The sequence below is a fragment of the Charadrius vociferus genome, unplaced genomic scaffold (assembly GCF_000708025.1).
Source record: "Charadrius vociferus isolate BGI_N301 unplaced genomic scaffold, ASM70802v2 scaffold125, whole genome shotgun sequence".
Taxonomy (NCBI): Eukaryota; Metazoa; Chordata; class Aves; order Charadriiformes; family Charadriidae; genus Charadrius; species Charadrius vociferus.
Window position 1 is genome coordinate 1,091,539 of NW_009649036.1, and position 18,849 is coordinate 1,110,387.

The window sequence follows — 18,849 nt, forward strand, 5'->3', positions numbered from 1 at the left end:
ACTGGGAAGGTTACAAAAAAGTAGTTGCCATTACTACTAAGGATCAGCTATTATACACTGCGTAATTCTGAATGTAAGCAGCATCCTGAAAACTATAGGGGTCTCAAATGTACAAATCAATGAACCAAAGAACATCAGCAAAAACCTAGACTCAATTGCTTCCTGGAAGATGTTCTTTCCTTTGTTCCTGTTGGAGTTATGTATCTAAATCCTCTATCAATAGATGAAAATGTTCTCCTAGTTTGTATTAAGTTAATAAATGTCATAATTCTTTTGCTGAGCATTGGCAGGTGCTGCAGTCTGAGATGCTGGATTCCCACAGGAGACAAAATCATTGGTGCAAAACCTAGTACTTCCTAAGTATAATTTCTTCTTTTCAAATATCTACAGATATTTTCAGATAGACCAGAAGAGGTCCAGCATCATATATTCAAGCCCCTCTTTCAGGATTTTACATTGTAGTAATTTGCCTACAAATTTAAGAGATTAAAGTTCTAATTAAAGAGGTTACAGAAGTGAGTGAATCGTTTCAGGGATTACTACCTCTTACCCAATAAAAACATGCACACAAAACTGGCCTCATAGCATTTTAGCAAATACGTTGCCGTGTTCACATGCTGAGGAAAAGACTAAGTAGATATGTGTATAACAGCACCACCTGGTGACTCCTTGAGAATACAGTCAGAGCATTTTTAGGGACAGCTTACTATGCCGTTCCATTAATCCTATTATATCAAAAAATATTATTCCATGGTTTCAGCAGTCTGTTCATGAAATCAAAGTTAGGCACGGGTCCAAGTGTTTACAGGACTGGAGCTGAATATATATGTGTGAACCCTTTGTGTAAATTTTGGCAAAAATAAAATACACCAAAATAGTACAAGCTGAACAAACAACGGTTACAATTTCATGCTAACCATCTAATGACTGATGCACTGCAAAAATGTCATTCCTGTGGTTAGAAGATCAGTGGATGCCTTTTGTGAAACTACTTCCATATTATCTAACTGACATGTATTGTGCTGTTATTACTGCACAGAGCACACCATATATAACACAAGACAAGAACTACAATCCCTTAGATCTTTTTTTCTCCACTTTTCATCAAGAGACCAAATGCCAAAATATTTCATCCAAACTCGCAGTATTCTGTTTTGGAAAAGCTGCAATGCTGTCCCATGGAAGTCATCATTAAAGGGTCTCTTATTTCTATCATGTTCCCTGTAACAGACTTCATATCTAGTATCTTCACTGGGTAAGAGAACAGTGCTTCATGATTTGCTTGCATTGTGTTATAGGAGAGAAATGAAGTTCAGCTATGGAGTCTGGCCAAAAAAACCATAAATGAGCACACAAGATGACCAATTTATAATTCTGAAATCAATTTCAAGGGATTGAGGGCTTTTTTTCCAACTCCTTTCTTTAGTTGTCCTCAAGAAAATAAAATTTTAGATACTTTTTCAAAATGTTTAGTTGAAAACTCCATTCTCCACTGAAAAATAATCCCAATAGATAGAATTCTTTGACCCACCATATAAATTGCCTAGTTATTTAAGAAAAGTAAAAGGTCCAAAAGAAGCCTTTGAATTCAATTCTAGCTCACCAATGTGAAGGGTTTTGTCATCAACGGTGTAAGTAGATTTCTACCTTTGTGGGAAGGTTCCTCTTTTCAATCTTGGCAAATTCAGTTAGGTCTTTTAAGACTCCAATGATCGTATTTCTTCAGCACTAAAGCAAATGTAGCAACTTACGGTTCTGGTGTGTAGAGAGGATCTGAGCCGTGTCGTATGTACTGAGTACAGTGAAAAACTCTATATGCTAAGCCAGCTAAAAAATCTCGGGGAGATAGGTATCCAGCAACTGGTCTCACTGTGAAGCCAGATCTTTCTGAAAGTGAAGGAGATGATAAAAAAAACCATATTTTATATCCCTATATCCATTTCTGAGGGCAGGTAATGATCTGTAGTTAATTATTCTACCAGAAGCACGACACAGAGAATATCTTGGCTGAAGATCACCACACATCATTTTCACCTATTATGTACAAGAACTATTTCGCATTGCTGGCATATGTTTAATGAAAACAGCTTGAGGTATTTCAAAGGTTTTTTTAATACCTTTCTCTAGAAAGGGTGGTAAAGTACCATAAGTGATGTTGTTAATCACTAAGTATCTGATTTTCATGTCTAGTACCAAACAGGAGAAAAGTTTCCAAAACAGAAGATGACTGCTGTAAAATATATTAAAAACTAACAGAACAGAATAGGATTAAATGAAATCTTTCCTTGTTTTTACAGATTAAATACTATTTGTGACAGTACAATACCAACTTTTACAGCTGAGGTCCTCATTTATTTAACAAAGTATTCGTTTGTCAGAGTAGTCCCAGTGGGGAATTATTTCAGACTCAGTGACTTTGAAAAGGACATTTCTCTCCCAAATTCATTCTTTACTCTTTCCAAGTGTTTACAAAAGAATGTTCCAAGTTTTACTTCAACAGACACTATTATTGTTGTATTTAGTCTGAAAACATATTTCTGGAAGAAACACAAGGTTTTGAGTTCCTAGTTAGGGAGAAAGAACCTGTACACTTTGGCAGCATTCCTTAGAGACCATAACACAATAGATGAGAGATCCAGAAGGACACAACCAAATTCAGAGAGCGATGAGTCAGTAAATGCAGGTGTTTCACAAACAAGAGTTACAGATGAAGCAGGGACTGGGGAAAATAAGCCTTTCATTACAAATTTTGTATTTCTCTTTGTTAATAATTTTCAATGTACATTTGGGACAAAACACTTTGCTATTTTTTCTCATAACACTTAACAGCACATAACATTTTTTTTCCAAACAGCTGTCTTTATAGTGTTTTAGTTCCTGAGTTCCAGAAGCTCCTGAGCAAGAGGATTAAGGAAAAAGTATATGTATCTGAAGGGACCTCTGAGGAGAAGAGAAAATCTTAACTGAACTCTTTGGCAGCTTTTCCTCTACAGTTAAAAACTGCAGGTTCCCATTTGCCACTGCTCCTTCCATATGGGATACACTTCCATTACAGATGAAAAAGAAGAGTATTTTCAAACTTAAATATGTAATATCCTGACCCCTTAAAAATAACATGAAATAACACGACCAGCTTCATGAGGTCCTGGGCACTAAGGAAAGCCTCATATTCATCAGGCTGTACAACAATGTGCCAAACCCACAGTCCTCTTTAAATTCAGTTATCTTGGCATTTTATTCCCCGTTTTACCTGCCTGGATATTTGAGGGATACCCACTGCAGTTATCAGAACACCCACCCTGTGGCAATGAGAAGAGCAGAGCAAACTCCGCTCTTTCTTTTCATTGTACTGAAGGACTTTTCTCCCTGTGCAAGATAACATCATGTGATACGTGTTCAGATGTTTAATTCCTCTCAGCTTCACGCCTGCAGGTACATATATACAGCTGTGTTGACTCAACAAACTCTCTGCCATGGAGAATGTTAAAAACAGAATGATACTTCAGACTAAACCAAAATCCACTGACAAAGCTGAAAGTCTTTTCATTCAATGTGCTTTGTATTTCATACTAACAGAAAAAAGTGTTTTCATGAAACTGTATCTATTGACAAACCCAATATGAATCTTACCTTTAAGAAAAATAGAAACATCTTCCAGCTGAGGCACATTATCCTCTCTGTATCCACAGTACTTGGTCAGCAGAGGAAAGTTTTTTAAATATTCACGACAAGCATGGGTAGGATACAGTTTACTGAGTTCTCTAAATACCACCCCCCATGTTTTAATTTCTTCAGCTGTGTACTCCACTCTGGGAATGGGTTGACCACTGTAAAAAATAAAGCAATACAAAATACATTTTAATACAATCAGATTCTAGATAGACTGTGGATGATAAAGTTTCTGTGAAAAGTATTATTTAAATAAAGGCATAAAGAGACTACTACATCTATTAAAAACTATTTTAAAATGACAGCTAGATGCTTTTTTCTTAGAATTACTTCTTGATGTTATGTTGTAAATATTGCATTCATTTCTTAAGATCTGTATTTCTTCTTAAGCAATGAGATTATTTCTGAATCTTTGTACATATCGTAGTAGAAAGATGGATTTCTCATATGCCATGTTCCTATACCAGAGTAATATTTCTCCGTTTACTGCCACTGATGCCTCTGCAAGCGGTTAGCTGAAGATCCTGATTCAGTCTTAACTTGTAGATTCAGTAAGACCATCAGCACACTGCATGCTCTATGCATTCTTTAAAATACATAATGTTCACACAGTATCATTACCTAGCATTTTAGGAGGTGAAGGTTAGGCAATTACATAGATGTGTAGAGAAGTGCGGATCCAATTAAAATATACACATATTTATATATTGTTTAGACTGTTGCTTACATGTAGAGGTATGTTTGCAACCTCAAATACAGGCAGGACTACATCATGAGGAAGCTCACCTCAGAGCCCACAGCCCAGCGTAGGTGAAACTAAGCCTCTAAATACATCTCTCTCCTTTTATTTTCTCTTCTGTACCATTCCCCTGCCTCCTTCCCCTTACAAAGATGTACAGAAATTCCAAAGCAGGAGTCTCCCAGGGTACCTGCTAATCTGTCTCCAACATCCAAGATTTGCCTCGAGTCGTTACAGCTAATTCAAAACTGACTGACTGTGTGAAGAGTATGAAGGGCTCCTTCCAATTTGCACTGCCTTGTATATAGCTGTAAGGAATTTCCCATGCCATGGTCATGGGCCACCATCTCAGCTTATGAATTCCCCCTAGAAAGTTTATAATCTTTCTCTGCATTTAATGTTCACAATCTATAGTATGTAATCTGAGCAATCTGCCTTCTCCTTAGGTTTCCTCTTTGCCTGCGCTGTAACAAATTACAGATTGGCAAAGGGTACAGGACCCCCTTCTACCCCATCAGCCCCTATCTCCCACACCCCTGCCACAGGGCTGGCAATGTGGGCACTCCCAGCCCAGTGCTGCAGCTTCCCTCGTGCCGCAGACAGCAGCTGAACAGGTGTATCAGGCACGGGGAATCTCACTGCAACAGGAGAATTGCAGCGCTGGGCTTTTGCTGGGCGTTGGTCTCCATCTCAACTCTCAACGGGTTCATAATCCTGCCTCCACCGTACGAGGTAACAAGGAATGAGCCCTCATGTCACATGCAATTGCTGCTATGCAGTTCCTACATGCACAAGAGATCCACCCTACATGCATTGTGGTCATCCCATCAACTTTACTGAAAACTCGCTATTTCATCCCCTTGCCTTTCACTATATCAAAGTATTTTGATCCATGGCAGTTATCTGTCAGTCAAAGGCCACTTTGTATAAGGTACTCATACTTGTTAAGGACTCACTGAACATCCAATACGTGTTAGTTCCCCTTCAGCCACTCTTTTGCAGACATGACAAGAATTGCAACACTGTGAAGTATTTCTCATCAACACAAGCTGCACTGGGTTCATGCCCATTCTGCGGCAGGAGTCAGTCCTTCAGGTCTATTATCTGTCTTCACCTTTACGCTTTATCAGCCTTAAGCTGCCTGCCAGCTTATGGAAAGCATAACACAACTATCCTAAATGGTACCATACACGACAGATACAAGCAGGTTGCTACTCCATCCCCCTGGGGCTGCCAGAATACTGTGTATATGTGCCAGAATACCAGTAGCCTCCTCCTCCTTCCTTAGACCTGACCTCTACTACGGGTACTGCTGGTACGGGTCAGCACTGGCCCAGCAAAGCTGAAGAAATCTGTGCACCAGGGGAAAAACTCAGGTTTCTGTTTCACCTGTCACTAGAGAGGTATAAACACAATCAAGGATCTGAAGCTTGTTCACTGCTCACTAAAAGGTTTATAACTTAGTTATTGTTTCAGTTAATTCATTAGTACTGAAGTAAGGTTCAGTGAACATTAATTCCTTAATAGGATTTATGCGTAGAAGAGCTGATCTTATTTCCAGCTCATCATGATACTGCTTGCTTTATCGAGAGGATCAAGGCAGCCAGACTTGCGGGAGGACCTAAGCCTATCTCACTCAGCTCTGCAAATCGCATTTTTCTCATCCTCTTATTTCAACAAGCAGGACCTACCCTGTGCTAAAACTTTTCCATAGATCATGGGAATGGCTAGCCTGCCTAGCCAGTTTTCTTGTGGCTGAGTAAGAAGACTCTTCAAGCTAACCTGTCCTGAATTTTTATTTCCCCTTATTAAAACAGGGTCTTTCCATTTTGCCATGGTCATGAGCTATCAACTCATATTATGAATTCCCTCTTAAACCTTGTATTTTTCCTCCAGATTTAATTTTCTTGACATATTATGAATTCCCTCTTAAACCTTGTATTTTTCCTCCAGATTTAATTTTCTTGACATATTATGAATTCCCTCTTAAACCTTGTATTTTTCCTCCAGATTTAATTTTCTTGACATATTATGAATTCCCTCTTAAACCTTGTATTTTTCCTCCAGATTTAATTTTCTTGACATATTATGAATTCCCTCTTAAACCTTGTATTTTTCCTCCAGATTTAATTTTCTTGACATATTATGAATTCCCTCTTAAACCTTGTATTTTTCCTCCAGATTTAATTTTCTTGACATATTATGAATTCCCTCTTAAACCTTGTATTTTTCCTCCAGATTTAATTTTCTCAACACTTCTGCAATCCCTTATCAGTCTCAAAGGACTAATTAGCAAGATTAACACATTTTCACTATCTTTAGGATAGAAGCTAAGTGAAGGAGGGAGGAATAATTTTTTTTTTTTGGTCCATTTATTTCTTACAGCTGATTTTCACTGCTGTGCTCTATTAACGTCTTTCCCTTTAACATCCAGCACCAGCAAATATCTGCTCCTCCAAGTTCCCTTCTTAGTGGTTTTCTCTCTCTCTCTCACCACTACAGAGGCATTTTTATGTTCAAGCAAAGTAGAACATCTACCACTATAGAACAGCAGCACTTCATAAAGGAAATGCTGATCCAGGATTTTCAACTCAACAATTTTTTTCACAGAGTCAATTCCTTGCAGCCAATTCTTTGCAGCCAAATTTCTTTGTTATTTTTTTAAGGAAACAAGTATGGCTTGTTTTGGTTTTTTTACACTGGAAAATGAAAAGTAGAAATGTAAAAAAAAAAAAGCCTCAGTAAATGATTAGGAAGGCCACTTTCCTGGAAGGCACTGAGAGGTTCAACACAACACTCTGAATTTATCCCTGAGGGGAGGAGTCCTTACACCAGAGCTGTTCTTTTTGTATAAATAAGTAGTCATTAGACCACAGAACAGGGTGTGACCAGACTGCAATGTAGTGTCAAGACACCTATGTTAACTCTGAGCTCCCCAGCATGGGTAGCAGAAACAGCTTAGTGTACCAGCGCAGAGTTCTCCCTGAGCTGATTCGCCTTTCCTCAGCGTGGCTTAGGCTGAGCTGCAGGATGCTGAGAGTAAATGTCTGCCTGGGCTGTCTCTGCAGGCATACCCAGAGACAGACTGACTGTACAGCCCAGTAGATATGGCACATCCCTGGGGTTAAGATAAGCACTGCAGGAGACCTGAGGAGGATGAATGAGATTTTGCCACATCTTCGGTAACCGCCCTAATCCCTGGCTTCCCAGCCATTTTGTGGTCCCTAGCTAAAAATAGGCAAAGCATCTTGTTTTCCCTCTGCTGATAATAATGGGAAGAGTTTGAAATCTTTTAAAGGTTTGAAAAGATCAGTGGGATGGAACAGTACTTCTGAGCAGTTTGCTGAAGTTCAAGATCTGGCCCCCAAATAACCTCTGGGTTGTTTGATTTTTGTAATGTGCCTCCAGAAATGGTTCTTCAGCCTTCAAAATCTAAAGAAAGAAAAGATTTTTCCTTTCCTTTATCTGTTTTTCTGGGAATATGCAGGATTGCTCCATTTGATTTTTGTGAAAAGACATTTTTCACTGCTTTCAGCGGCCAAAAAAAACCTTTGTAGCAGAAGACCAACCGCTGCTCAGTGAGCCAGCTGCATGATCTTTCCAGCACTTAGGCAGCTGAGAGGGAGAAGGGAGGAAGGATATTTCTAGCAGCTTAGCAGCTGTGAAATGCATGGCACTACTGCTATCGTCATGGGTAAATGGAGAACTACACCACTTACTGAAAGAGCTCTAGGAGCACACACAGTCTGCCCTCATCCCCAGGTACCTGCTTGACATTTCACACTGCAATAACTGCTAGGCAAGAAGCACTAACTCTACTGCAAGCATTAGACTGGAAAAAAGATAATAAACAAGCTGTAAACAAACAAACAAAAAACCCTGTCTCAATTTACATTTCAAAGCTGGCTAAATTCAGGACTCACCTGGTCAGCCTAGGAAGCTTCTCTACCAACAAGCACCCTGCCCCCAGCAGGCAGCAGCTCAGTATGCTGGATGTATGTCATGAGCACCCAGCTAAACAAATGCTACCGTGGGTAGAAAAAAGGGGAACCAACACTAGCACTTACATATTTATTAGATTGGTAATAGCTTAACGACAAGAATGGACAAAAGTAAAGAAGAAATAAAGTCACACGTTATATGGTCACAAAGCAGAGTTAACCCTCCTGACCTCCCAGCCTTCTGCAGCAGGTATACTAGCCTTATATTAAAAACAAAACACACACCAAAAAAAAAAAAAAAAAGAACAGAAAAACCTTCAAAAATCCATTTTTTATTTCCTTCCTGACAGGATGTACCTTCTACAAAGCGAGAAAAAATTGTTGTGTTTTATATTCTTTCAACAATGTAGGTAGAAATCTCAAAGGAGAAAAACAAAAAAACAGAAGAAGCATGGTAAAATGGAAAAGAACATGAAATTAGTATGTTCTTTCTCTTGAGAATGAGGGCTTAGGCCTGTTGCAAATAAAACCTGGAGTATGATTAGAATTAGCTGAATGCTTCTGTGACAAGAAAATTGCAACACAGTAGGTACTCGTAGGTCGCACAGAAAGTTTCTTAACTTCCAGGGATGGTAGCAAAGTGAAAATACTGACTTGACATGAGGGGAAAAAAAATCAAAAATGAGAAAACACATGCAGTGTGCGTGTGCATAGGCACCAGCTCCACCAACTACAGAGAAATCTACTGACTGAACTCTGAGAAATTTAGAGCTGTGTTGGCAAGATTGATAAATGGCATTTTGCAGCATCCAGTACAGTAAGAGCATGAAAAGAAAATAATAATTTTGGGTTTTAGTGTGCTGGTCCAACTTTGTAGGGATGCTAGATATGTGCAGTTCAGTATTGCATCAATTTGTCATTAAGGGATGCAAGCAGTTGTAAAAGAGTTTCATAAGTTTAAGCAGCTATGAATAAAATGCTGAAGAGACAATGCTTACCTTTCAAATCCTTTACTTGCCTGTATCTGTACTGAAAATGTAACGGGATTTCAAGCACCGGGTTTGTCATTTATAGCCTACACTAAACTAGTCAAAGTTTAATGGATGACTTTGTCTACTGTTAAACTTCATCCTACAGAATTAAGTAGAGCATGAATTCTAACTAGTCAGCAGCACAGGGAAGAATTATGCCAGTACTTACTATTTATAGCTCATGGCAACATCCACAAAGTACTTTCTTCTCTGTCGATAGACATTGTCTTTAAATCCCTTAAGCAAGGAAGAAGAGAGTAATTTACAATAAGGACAGAAAATTAGCTGTAAGAATTATAAAATAAATCATTAAAGTGTTTATTTAGTACCTAATTATATTGTATTTTGATTAACGCTATCTACTGGACTGCAAGCGAAGATAAGGTTTTCTTCATTTTTTTCCCCACCAGAAACCCCACAGGAGTTCTTTCAAGACAAGGTTTGTGCATAGGTATAGTCACTCATCCAAGATGTTGGAAAAGGGAAACTTTTACCTTGCCATTTTGTCTCACTTAGGTTTTCCTTAATCTGAATGGAGATCTACACAGAGGCACAAAGCGCAGTAATTTACCTGTCCTTAATACATCTTTCTTCACAAGAAGAATCAAGTGTTCATAAGCAACTAATTTTGAAGACGTTACTTCAGCAGTTGTCATCTTAACCAACACATTAGGGAATGCACCATCAGCCTCCAGCAGCAAATATGCATATTGCTCCAATTTGACTTACAGAAGAAGGGCTCTACCTTGTAGGCTACGGTACACTCATACCTTTTCCATATTAAGCACACAAGAGCTGTATAATACATACACACCAAGCAGTTACAGCCCTCCGAGCTATTCAAAACTAAAACAAGATCTCTTCTATGCCTATAAAAGATGTAGACACTTCAGGTTTTGGACTACAAAAAGTGTATCTATTTTCAAGGCAGAACTGCAAACCTCTTGAAGATGAAAAAGGGTAAAGAGTTATCTAAGTTCCCCAGTTAGTAGCGCAGAAAGTGCATTTAAGTTTCCCATAGTCAAGAGCTGAAAAGTAAAATGCATTTTTTCCTTACTGCTCACATACACAAACGCAAATCACTGAAGGGAATGAAGAGATAACATTGTTTGATTTGAAATATTTTATGAGCTTCCAGAAAACTCAGAAGGCATTTTACTGCCCCATAACCAAAGCTGTGCTGCTGGGGCAGAGTAACGGAGGATGTCAGAGGACTGCAGAAAACCTTCAAGCCTGCACTCCTACACAGAGAAGCTTTTTGACTGGCAAAAAGTTGCTGTAATTTGGGGGAGCCTCCTTGTCTGCTTAATATCTTTTGACATAAGTGTTGAGTTACTCAGCTGCAGACTGTTCACGAGCTGAAAAGTGATGAAAGACAGCGCAGAGGATTTAAACTGTCACACATAGTGGAAACCAAGACTGAAACCATCAGCCAATATGGAGTGGGTTAGGGCTATGTTGCCGAAGTGGTGCTGTACTGGTTCTGTAATAGGGTAATTCTCTTTGGTCCTCTGGCACCTACATGTCACTGCTAAGGAATAGGGCAGGCACCAGAAGTGGCCTTTGAAAGGCCAGTCACAGATTTTATGTTCCCCCCCCCAATCTCTAATACCAGGCATGCTGCATAGGCTAACAAATGGTGTGTAAATTATGTTTATAAGAGTTCCCCCAAGTGTAAAATATATATTCATATAATGCAAATGTCTTTTTTCATTGTCTGTAAAACTGAAGGCAGATTTTCAGCAGAGCACTCAAGTATTTAATGAAGGCACCAGATCAGAACATAAAACAGTATCAAATGGCCCATCACAGTCATCAACTCAAGCCCAGAATAAGCTGCCACTACAGCCTCTGTTTGAACCAAATTATTGTTAATGGTTGAAGGTAATCAACAGGCTTTTCCATTCTGAGAAAATGTGAGGTAAATCCTAGTGCATTATCAAGAAGTATGTGGCGGAAACCAAGATCCAGGAACATGCTCTCCAGCTGCAGGCCCACAGTGTGGGATGGGCTCACACATGGTAGAGATGGCTGGGAACCAAGCAAGGCGATGATGATTATCGTGGCTGATACGCAGGCAGGTGACACCAGATAGGGAAGTGGGGCTGCCAGGGGACAGCATGATGATGCCCATTTGTTTGTGTGCACAGGCCTGAGGGTCTGTGCCTGAGCCCCCACCACGGCATGGCCACTGTAGGAGCTGCAGAGCAGATAGCACAGAAGGCAGCAGTCCGAGTGCCATTTCAGCAGTGACGTAGAGCCCCAAACCCAGGGCCACCAGGAGTACATGCTCCTCCTCAGCCAAGGCAGTCACCAGAGAGGAGTCCGCACAGGCACTGTAGTACCATGGTATACAGATGCATCACTAGAAAGTCCCCTACACTGAACTGATCTTTCTGCAGTCACTTACAAACTCCTTGGGGCCATTTTTCACCATCTTGGACAATACCGACAAAAATGTGTGTGATGAAACACAAAGGAGACTGTTGCCTACAGCTAGAGTTTAATCTGATGCTATTACAAGACAGTCTTATGGTCGGATATCTTAGTTCATTACCTACTTCCTTTCAGCTGGAAGTTTCCTATATACCCATTTAATTCAGCCAATTTAGGAATGAATAGCTACCACCAGCATCTTTCAGCCAAATGGTCCAAAGGTAGAAACCTGGATTTATAACAAGTGAAAATGTAGTAAGACAAATGCTTGCAATCATCTGCCATCTAAAGACTCAGAGGTTATGCATTTATGGACATCAGCCAAAAGAAATAAAACAATAAAAAAGAAAATCTATTTTCCTGCCTTTTGCATTGAGCATTTGGCACTACTGCAGATACAGCTTGTGTGAAACGCAGGCTTGCCTCCTGTCACCAAAGTCAGGAAACAATGCGAGACACCTTCCCATCTGCTGCATTCATGTAGAAACAGGAACACGTTGCTCTGTTTTATTTATCTCTTGAGTGCCCAAGGAAGTCTTCCTTCGTAATTCTTTCTTCTCTGACACCTAGGTTAATATCAATTCTTACATAGGAGCTGTGACAGAACTGAAGGTGTCATTGATCTAAACTCTTCAGAGCCCGGAAGCTTCTGTCAACTAGTTAAATAAATAAATAGAAGCCGTACAAAAGGGGACGTAGTTGTTCAAGAGTGAATAAGTTTTCCTGGAGGACATCCTTTTTGGGTGTCCTACTACAGAACAGGAAAATTAATTCACTGAAACCACTGCAGAGAACTAAATCCCCATCTTCTGAAAACCATATGCTCAAAAAAGCACTCAGAATCAGCAGACAACAGGCTTTTTATTTGACTGGCAAATAACCTGAACAAATTGCCTACAATACAATTTTATGTTACACTTACGGGGTGATCTGCATCCAGCTCAGATCCATACATCAAAACTCTCTGTGAGCATTTGTCTAATTCAGATATCTTCCTGGGGAACCAAGGGACACAGTCAAGATCTGTAGAAGACAGAATGTGAGTTGAATGTACTGCAGTGTAAGACTATGGAGATACCTGTGCAAAACATTTGTCAGTGTCTAAACCAAGTGATACAAAAGCAGCCTTGCCTTCTTCATCAGTCCAGATGTTTTCTGGTGGATTGAGAGATACAATATTAGTTTGAAACTTGAGCAACTGGATTAGTTCATTAAATTCTTTCTTGCTGCAGTCACAGTCCACAAAAATTTCCACCTCCGAGTTTCTTCTCTTCGATTTTCGCGATTCAATATGAACCATACTGACATGTTTCTCCTGTGGAAAGATGAAGTAGCCTATGAAACACAGACATACCAACTAGAAGAATATTGATGGCATGTTCCTCAGGAAAGTTTTTTCCAGTTATTAAAAGGTTTTTTCATTGAAGATACTCGCATTGGACCTACATAACTGGTTAGTGATACTTAATAAATAATAAAGACAAAAAAATCTGTATACCAAATATAAAAATACTACTATTGTGTTTAATGAAGAAAGTTAACTAATGATTTAAATTTTATCTAACACTTCAATCTTTTATAGAGGACAATATTACTTTATAATTTTTAAAAGGAAAAAAAATTGTAATGCAGTTGTACATTTACCTTTGTTAAACACAAAATGCAATTTTACTAGGCAATGTGCACAATAATACTGTTAATTTAACCGGATTTGAGTGTGTTTAATTAGACGCTATCTAACGTGAACTACTTCAGCATCTCTCATGAACACAAAGGAGAAAATATTTTTCAAGGATAACTGTTTACCAGTCCTCATCTGTCTTTCTTACAGTAGTTACGAATTACCTGAAGTGTTATCAGAAATAAAATTAATGAGCATGTATATAATTCTAGCATTAAAATTTTCCTATGGGGTATCTCTCCCACCACAACTACTGGTCTGCCAAGGGTGTCATACAATGACAGACCACCATAATGAGTTATGGCTGACCTGATCTAGTGTTGTGACAGCCTTCCTTCAAAACAGGAGGTTGGACTAGATTATTACTTTCAACCAGCATTTCTACTGACTTTTTGATTTTTCCTTTTATTGCCAGACACAAACTATCTGTTACTTTTCACAACTATCCTTGCACTTACTCAGTGAAGCCAATAAAATATTTTTTGACTTCCAAATGAGAACTCTGTGCTTTTACTTCCACCTGCCTGCCGTATTTTGCAGAAATGCCTGTTTCAGGTGAAGGTCCCCTCTGGTACAGCCAACCAGCAGTTTCTGCTTTTACACCTCTGGATATATGGACATAATTCTTTAACTGGCATGCTCCATAAGGTATGTATACAGTGTATCTCCTTAGCTAACCCATTCACGTAATGAATTCACAGAAGGAAAACCCTCCATCTGCTGAGGGTTTTCAATCTGCTATTTGTAAACTGGCAGATTACAAAGCCAAGCAGGATCATTTTGATGATCTACTCATAAATAACACAGGCCACAGGACTCCCCTGCATGTTTTCAGCTGACACAGAGCTACCAGCTTTATATGTTGTCTTGGGAAGTCAGACAAGTGGCCTTGATCCACCCTAGACTGAGAAGAGAACAAAACCCTGCACTCCCCCTCACTGTACTCAAATCATTAAGTGATTCCATGAATGGGGGCGATATCTCTGCAACATCTTCCAGCCATGTTTTAAGAGACCAGAGTGAGTTCTATGCCCATTCCCAGGAAGGGGAAGTTGATGGGTAAACCCAGGATTTCAGGTATGAACCCGTTCAAGCATTTAAGCCAGAGCTGCAGTTAAGACACTTAATCCTCAGGGAGAGAAGCTGCATTGAAAACATAATTCCAGCAATTCCTATCAGCTTTCTGTCAAACACGCTGGTTCCTGGCAGCCTCCCTCCCTGGGGTCTAACTCACCCCCTTTTCCTTGGCTGGGGAGTCTAGGTACCTACATCAGCCTTGGGAATCGGCTCCCAGAGCCAGCCCCTGTGAGTTAGCATTGGTAATGCCCAGCGCTCCCACACGTACACACCTCTGATGGTTTGGCCTTAGAAGTAGACCCCAAGCCACTTCCTAACCTTCTCTTCACTGCACTGCACAGACTAACAACTTAAGACTTTTATCGTACTGCTTTGCTTTAACTGTCCTCAGACATGCCTCCAAAGCCCTTCTTCAATTTACTAATAAGGCAAGCAGAATATATGCAATACCAGCAGTCTGACTGAAACCCACCGATTGCATGGGTATCTATATGGGAATTGATACTTCACAATTTACGTTCCAGTTAGACACATAAAGCCCTGACCCTGCAAGGACTTAAAGGCGCATTTAACTTCATGACCAAACATTGTCCTCCAGCAAGGCTGCCGCCACCACCTGATTGTATGTAATTCAGATTCCAAACTGCTCTCTGAAAGTGCCTCCTTTCATTGTGGCCTGCACAGACAACTTCCAATCTAATATATGGTGTTGAGAATCACATGTCGGAAATCTACAGCGAATGGTGTGAACATCAGCATCACTGTTAAACTTTATTCCAGAAAACCTTTCACGAGCCCAAAATGCTTTGTCGAATGGTCCATAACATTTTAAGTTACTTTTATTCAATTCTGCAGAGTGTAACTGCACTCTATCCCTTCCACCACGGTCCATTAGGTTTATCCCAACAAACAACCTGACCTCACTAGCCTTTCTCAGTCCAGTCAGCGTAATGATTTGTAAGCTTTACCTGGAAGAGTCGGAGAGCCTTCACCAGTCCACCAACTTCATTCTTCAAGGAAAACACCACAGCTGTCTTTCCACCTTCAGAAACAGATTCACCTTTCCCATTTCCCTTATTTGCTTTCTTTTCCTCATTTTTCCCAGAACTCGATCTGTTTAGCTACAAGTGGACAAAGAACAGCATCATCTCAGATGTAAACAGGCATTTCCCAAAATCAAGTCTTTTTACGCAAAGAGAAATTTTTGTTAGAAAATAGCTGAATGGAAGTCATCCAGACAATTAACGCATTTACTTGAAATCAGAATCATAGGTCAAAGGCAGCTATTAGACATGATTGTGTAAGAGGACAGTCCATTAAAAAAAAAAAAGCTTAAGGAAAAGCATATCAATGTTTGGGATACAAATACGATGCTATTATTAGGGCAATGTTATCATTAGTAACAAATACGAAGCAAATGGAGATGGTCTGAATGACTGCAAAGCTTGCAGTGATACTATTCTAACCAGTACCAGTCAATTTATGATGATTTACACTGGTCTGTATTTTTGTCTTAACTGTTAAATTTATAACAAACTTTTAAGTTCTGTGTTGTAATACAACTAATGTTGTCATGTAACATGATTTTTCCTGAGAAAACAAAACCTCTGTTGCTTATAAAAACTAGCACAGAAATACAAGCTTAGACTGTACCTCCCTTAGAAGATGAGCTGGCTGAGGAACTCAATAAAATACAGAAAATCACACCATCCTTACCTACTCCTACATTATTCTCTCAACTTGGCGGTCAAAGACTGCTTTAAGCCAGATTTCAGCTAGCATTTTCCACAAAACGTAATTCTATCAGCTTAAATTTTGTTGAAATGCCAACAGCACAGCCTTTATAGACAACTTTTCTAAGATTCACCATCATTTAAAAAAAAAAAGCCTACATTTTTCACTACCCAGGTTGTGACTCCTGGAGAAATTAAATCTCCAGTGAGATGCTGACTGCTTTTTTATCATCCCTAATATAGTCACTAAAAAAAAACACTGAAACAGAAATTGAGAATCATATACAACTATTCCACATGGATTAATTTGCCCTTTGGTTAATCATTAAGCAGCTTACGGGAAATAACCTGAAAATGAATGCAGTTTTTCAACAGGTTTCCTAGCACTTGACGAAAGCCAAGTTAGATCTCTATTCTTATTTTTTCCTTACACGTAGGTTATCCCACTTGCAAAATGTCTGTGGACCTGCAATGATGGATTTTAGTAAAGGGTCTCCCCTGTGCTTCTACAAGATTTTACAGGATTTTATCAAGTGCGTCGTGACCCAGCAAAAAATTAGTAAACTTCAGCCCAATTCTTTTTCAAAATGGATTATACAAAATGCTTAAAAATTGGTATCACTAACAGTGACAGGGTATTTGCATCACATCCACAACGCATCCACATGGTTCATGTCAAATTGGTTTACTTATTTACCCAAACCTAGTCCACTCTGAAATAGCCCCCTCTACTGAATAGAGAGCCCACAGCTCTTAAGTCAGCTCCCACTGGATCTTCTGAGATATTATTTTTTTAAGGTACAAGAATGCACTAGATTAAAGAGAGGGCTATTTAAAATGCATAATCTTACCAAAACCCACGCTTTAAATGGCACAGGTTAAACCAGCCACATTTAAACTAGTTACTGGACATACTAAAAAGTCTCTGTGATCTTTCCTCATCATTTATTACACTACACTGAAACAATCTGGAAAAGTAATTATGTTTGTAGAATGATATACGAAGGGTTTCAATCGTGTTTATTTTTTAGTAATTGAGCTTATATGATGCTGCTTGGTAGGAAGTTTGCTTAGGGAGAAGGTCACTTTTGTTTTAGGAGAAGATCACCTCTTTTTTTTTTTTTTTTTTTAACATCAATAATACTTGGGATTTGGCTGAGTCCTTTTCCCATACATCAAGCACACAACCTCCGCATGAAGTGACAAAGATGCTATTTTTATAGCATCTGTGATTTTTCACTGTATGGTGCTTTCTGGAAGCTATGTACCAAGGAACACATAATCAACTGAGTGCCTGAGAATCTCAATACCATCAATCCCTCTGGGAAACAAGAGCACTCGGCACCTTCCAAGACTGCCACAGGTTCCCTAATACTCTCAAGCAAGTATTACCTGAAGTGATGATTAAAAACCTCTCTCAAGTATCTGAAAACTAGATTAGCAAATTGTTATGAGCCCAGCAGAAGAGGCTGTGATATTGCAGGAACGCAAATCTTATCAGCCGTCCTCATTAGTACACTTCATAATTAAGTAACAACTAGTAGATCAACTTTCCTAATGAAAATTAATTATCTGGAGCAAACACGAGTACTCAGGAATAGAAGTGATCTACAGCAGTACCCAGTGAAGAAAGTGACTCAAATACAAGACAGTAAAACAAGTTTATCTCATTCAATTCAATATTTCCAATAGAAATAAAGCAGGTACAAATAGAGATATTGCACATTTTACTATAAAGACAATAGGCCAGTTCACAACTGGAACAAAGTAGTGCATTCTGTTGGTTCTACTCAAGTGATCTGAAACGTCATGCGTTGCAGAGCTGGCACAAGATTTTACAGGCAGTAAAGTCTTTTTAATCCTAAATATTTCACATACTCAGAGCAGATTACACTATTGGTACCTACTAATATCCTTTATTCTCATTAAAGCAAACCTATTCAAATGCATTTACCTGTAAGCATGCAGAAGTTCATCCCGTGCTTGACATTACCCAAGCACCTGTTGCACCTGTACCATCACCGTACAGGGAACCGTTCCGATCTCCGAGCGGGGTTTTCAATAGGGAAACTGCACATCCTCTACATCACACTGCCGGATGCTCTGGCACCCCTGCTCGTCGGCAGGGAGACCTCACAGCTCCCCAGTGACGGTGCCACTGGGACCAACAGGGCATGAGGGCACCCCAGCCACATTTTGCCATAAATACGTTCTGTGTGTTGTGCTGCGGGGTTGGCGAGCGCCTCGATAAGGCCGGTTCTGCTGACACGGCACCAGCGCACGCCGCCGGCTGGGCTAGTCACAGGCTTTCAAAACTCAAGCATTTGAGAACACCTGAGCTGCAACCCAGTACTTTTATATTACCCCAGCAGCCACACGGTTAATTTCTGCAGCGAAGCTCGTATTCCTAACAGAACTTTTACCGCTGTTTGAAGCCGCGTTTTAAGGCAGCGCTTTGAACGAGGGTGAAGTCCGTTTCATCGCCCCCCTCAAACCGCTGAATAACCCCCCCACCGGACCTTACAGCGGGGAGGGAAGGGGA

The 18,849-nt window shown here is 39.7% G+C and overlaps 1 protein-coding gene across 1 annotated transcript in view; it reads right to left on the reverse strand.

Annotated features, from left to right (window-relative positions):
• The window catches only part of TPH2 (tryptophan hydroxylase 2), a 59,359-nt gene that overhangs the window by 33,141 nt on the left and 7,369 nt on the right, over positions 1-18,849 (reverse strand). Inside the window, exons 4-9 of the mRNA XM_009887824.1 lie at positions 15,543-15,695; positions 12,948-13,131; positions 12,739-12,839; positions 9,550-9,617; positions 3,631-3,827; positions 1,752-1,887 (exon numbers count right to left, since the gene is read on the reverse strand). Coding sequence (XP_009886126.1) covers positions 1,752-1,887; positions 3,631-3,827; positions 9,550-9,617; positions 12,739-12,839; positions 12,948-13,131; positions 15,543-15,695 — 839 coding nt within the window. The remainder of the gene's footprint in view (positions 1-1,751; positions 1,888-3,630; positions 3,828-9,549; positions 9,618-12,738; positions 12,840-12,947; positions 13,132-15,542; positions 15,696-18,849) is intronic.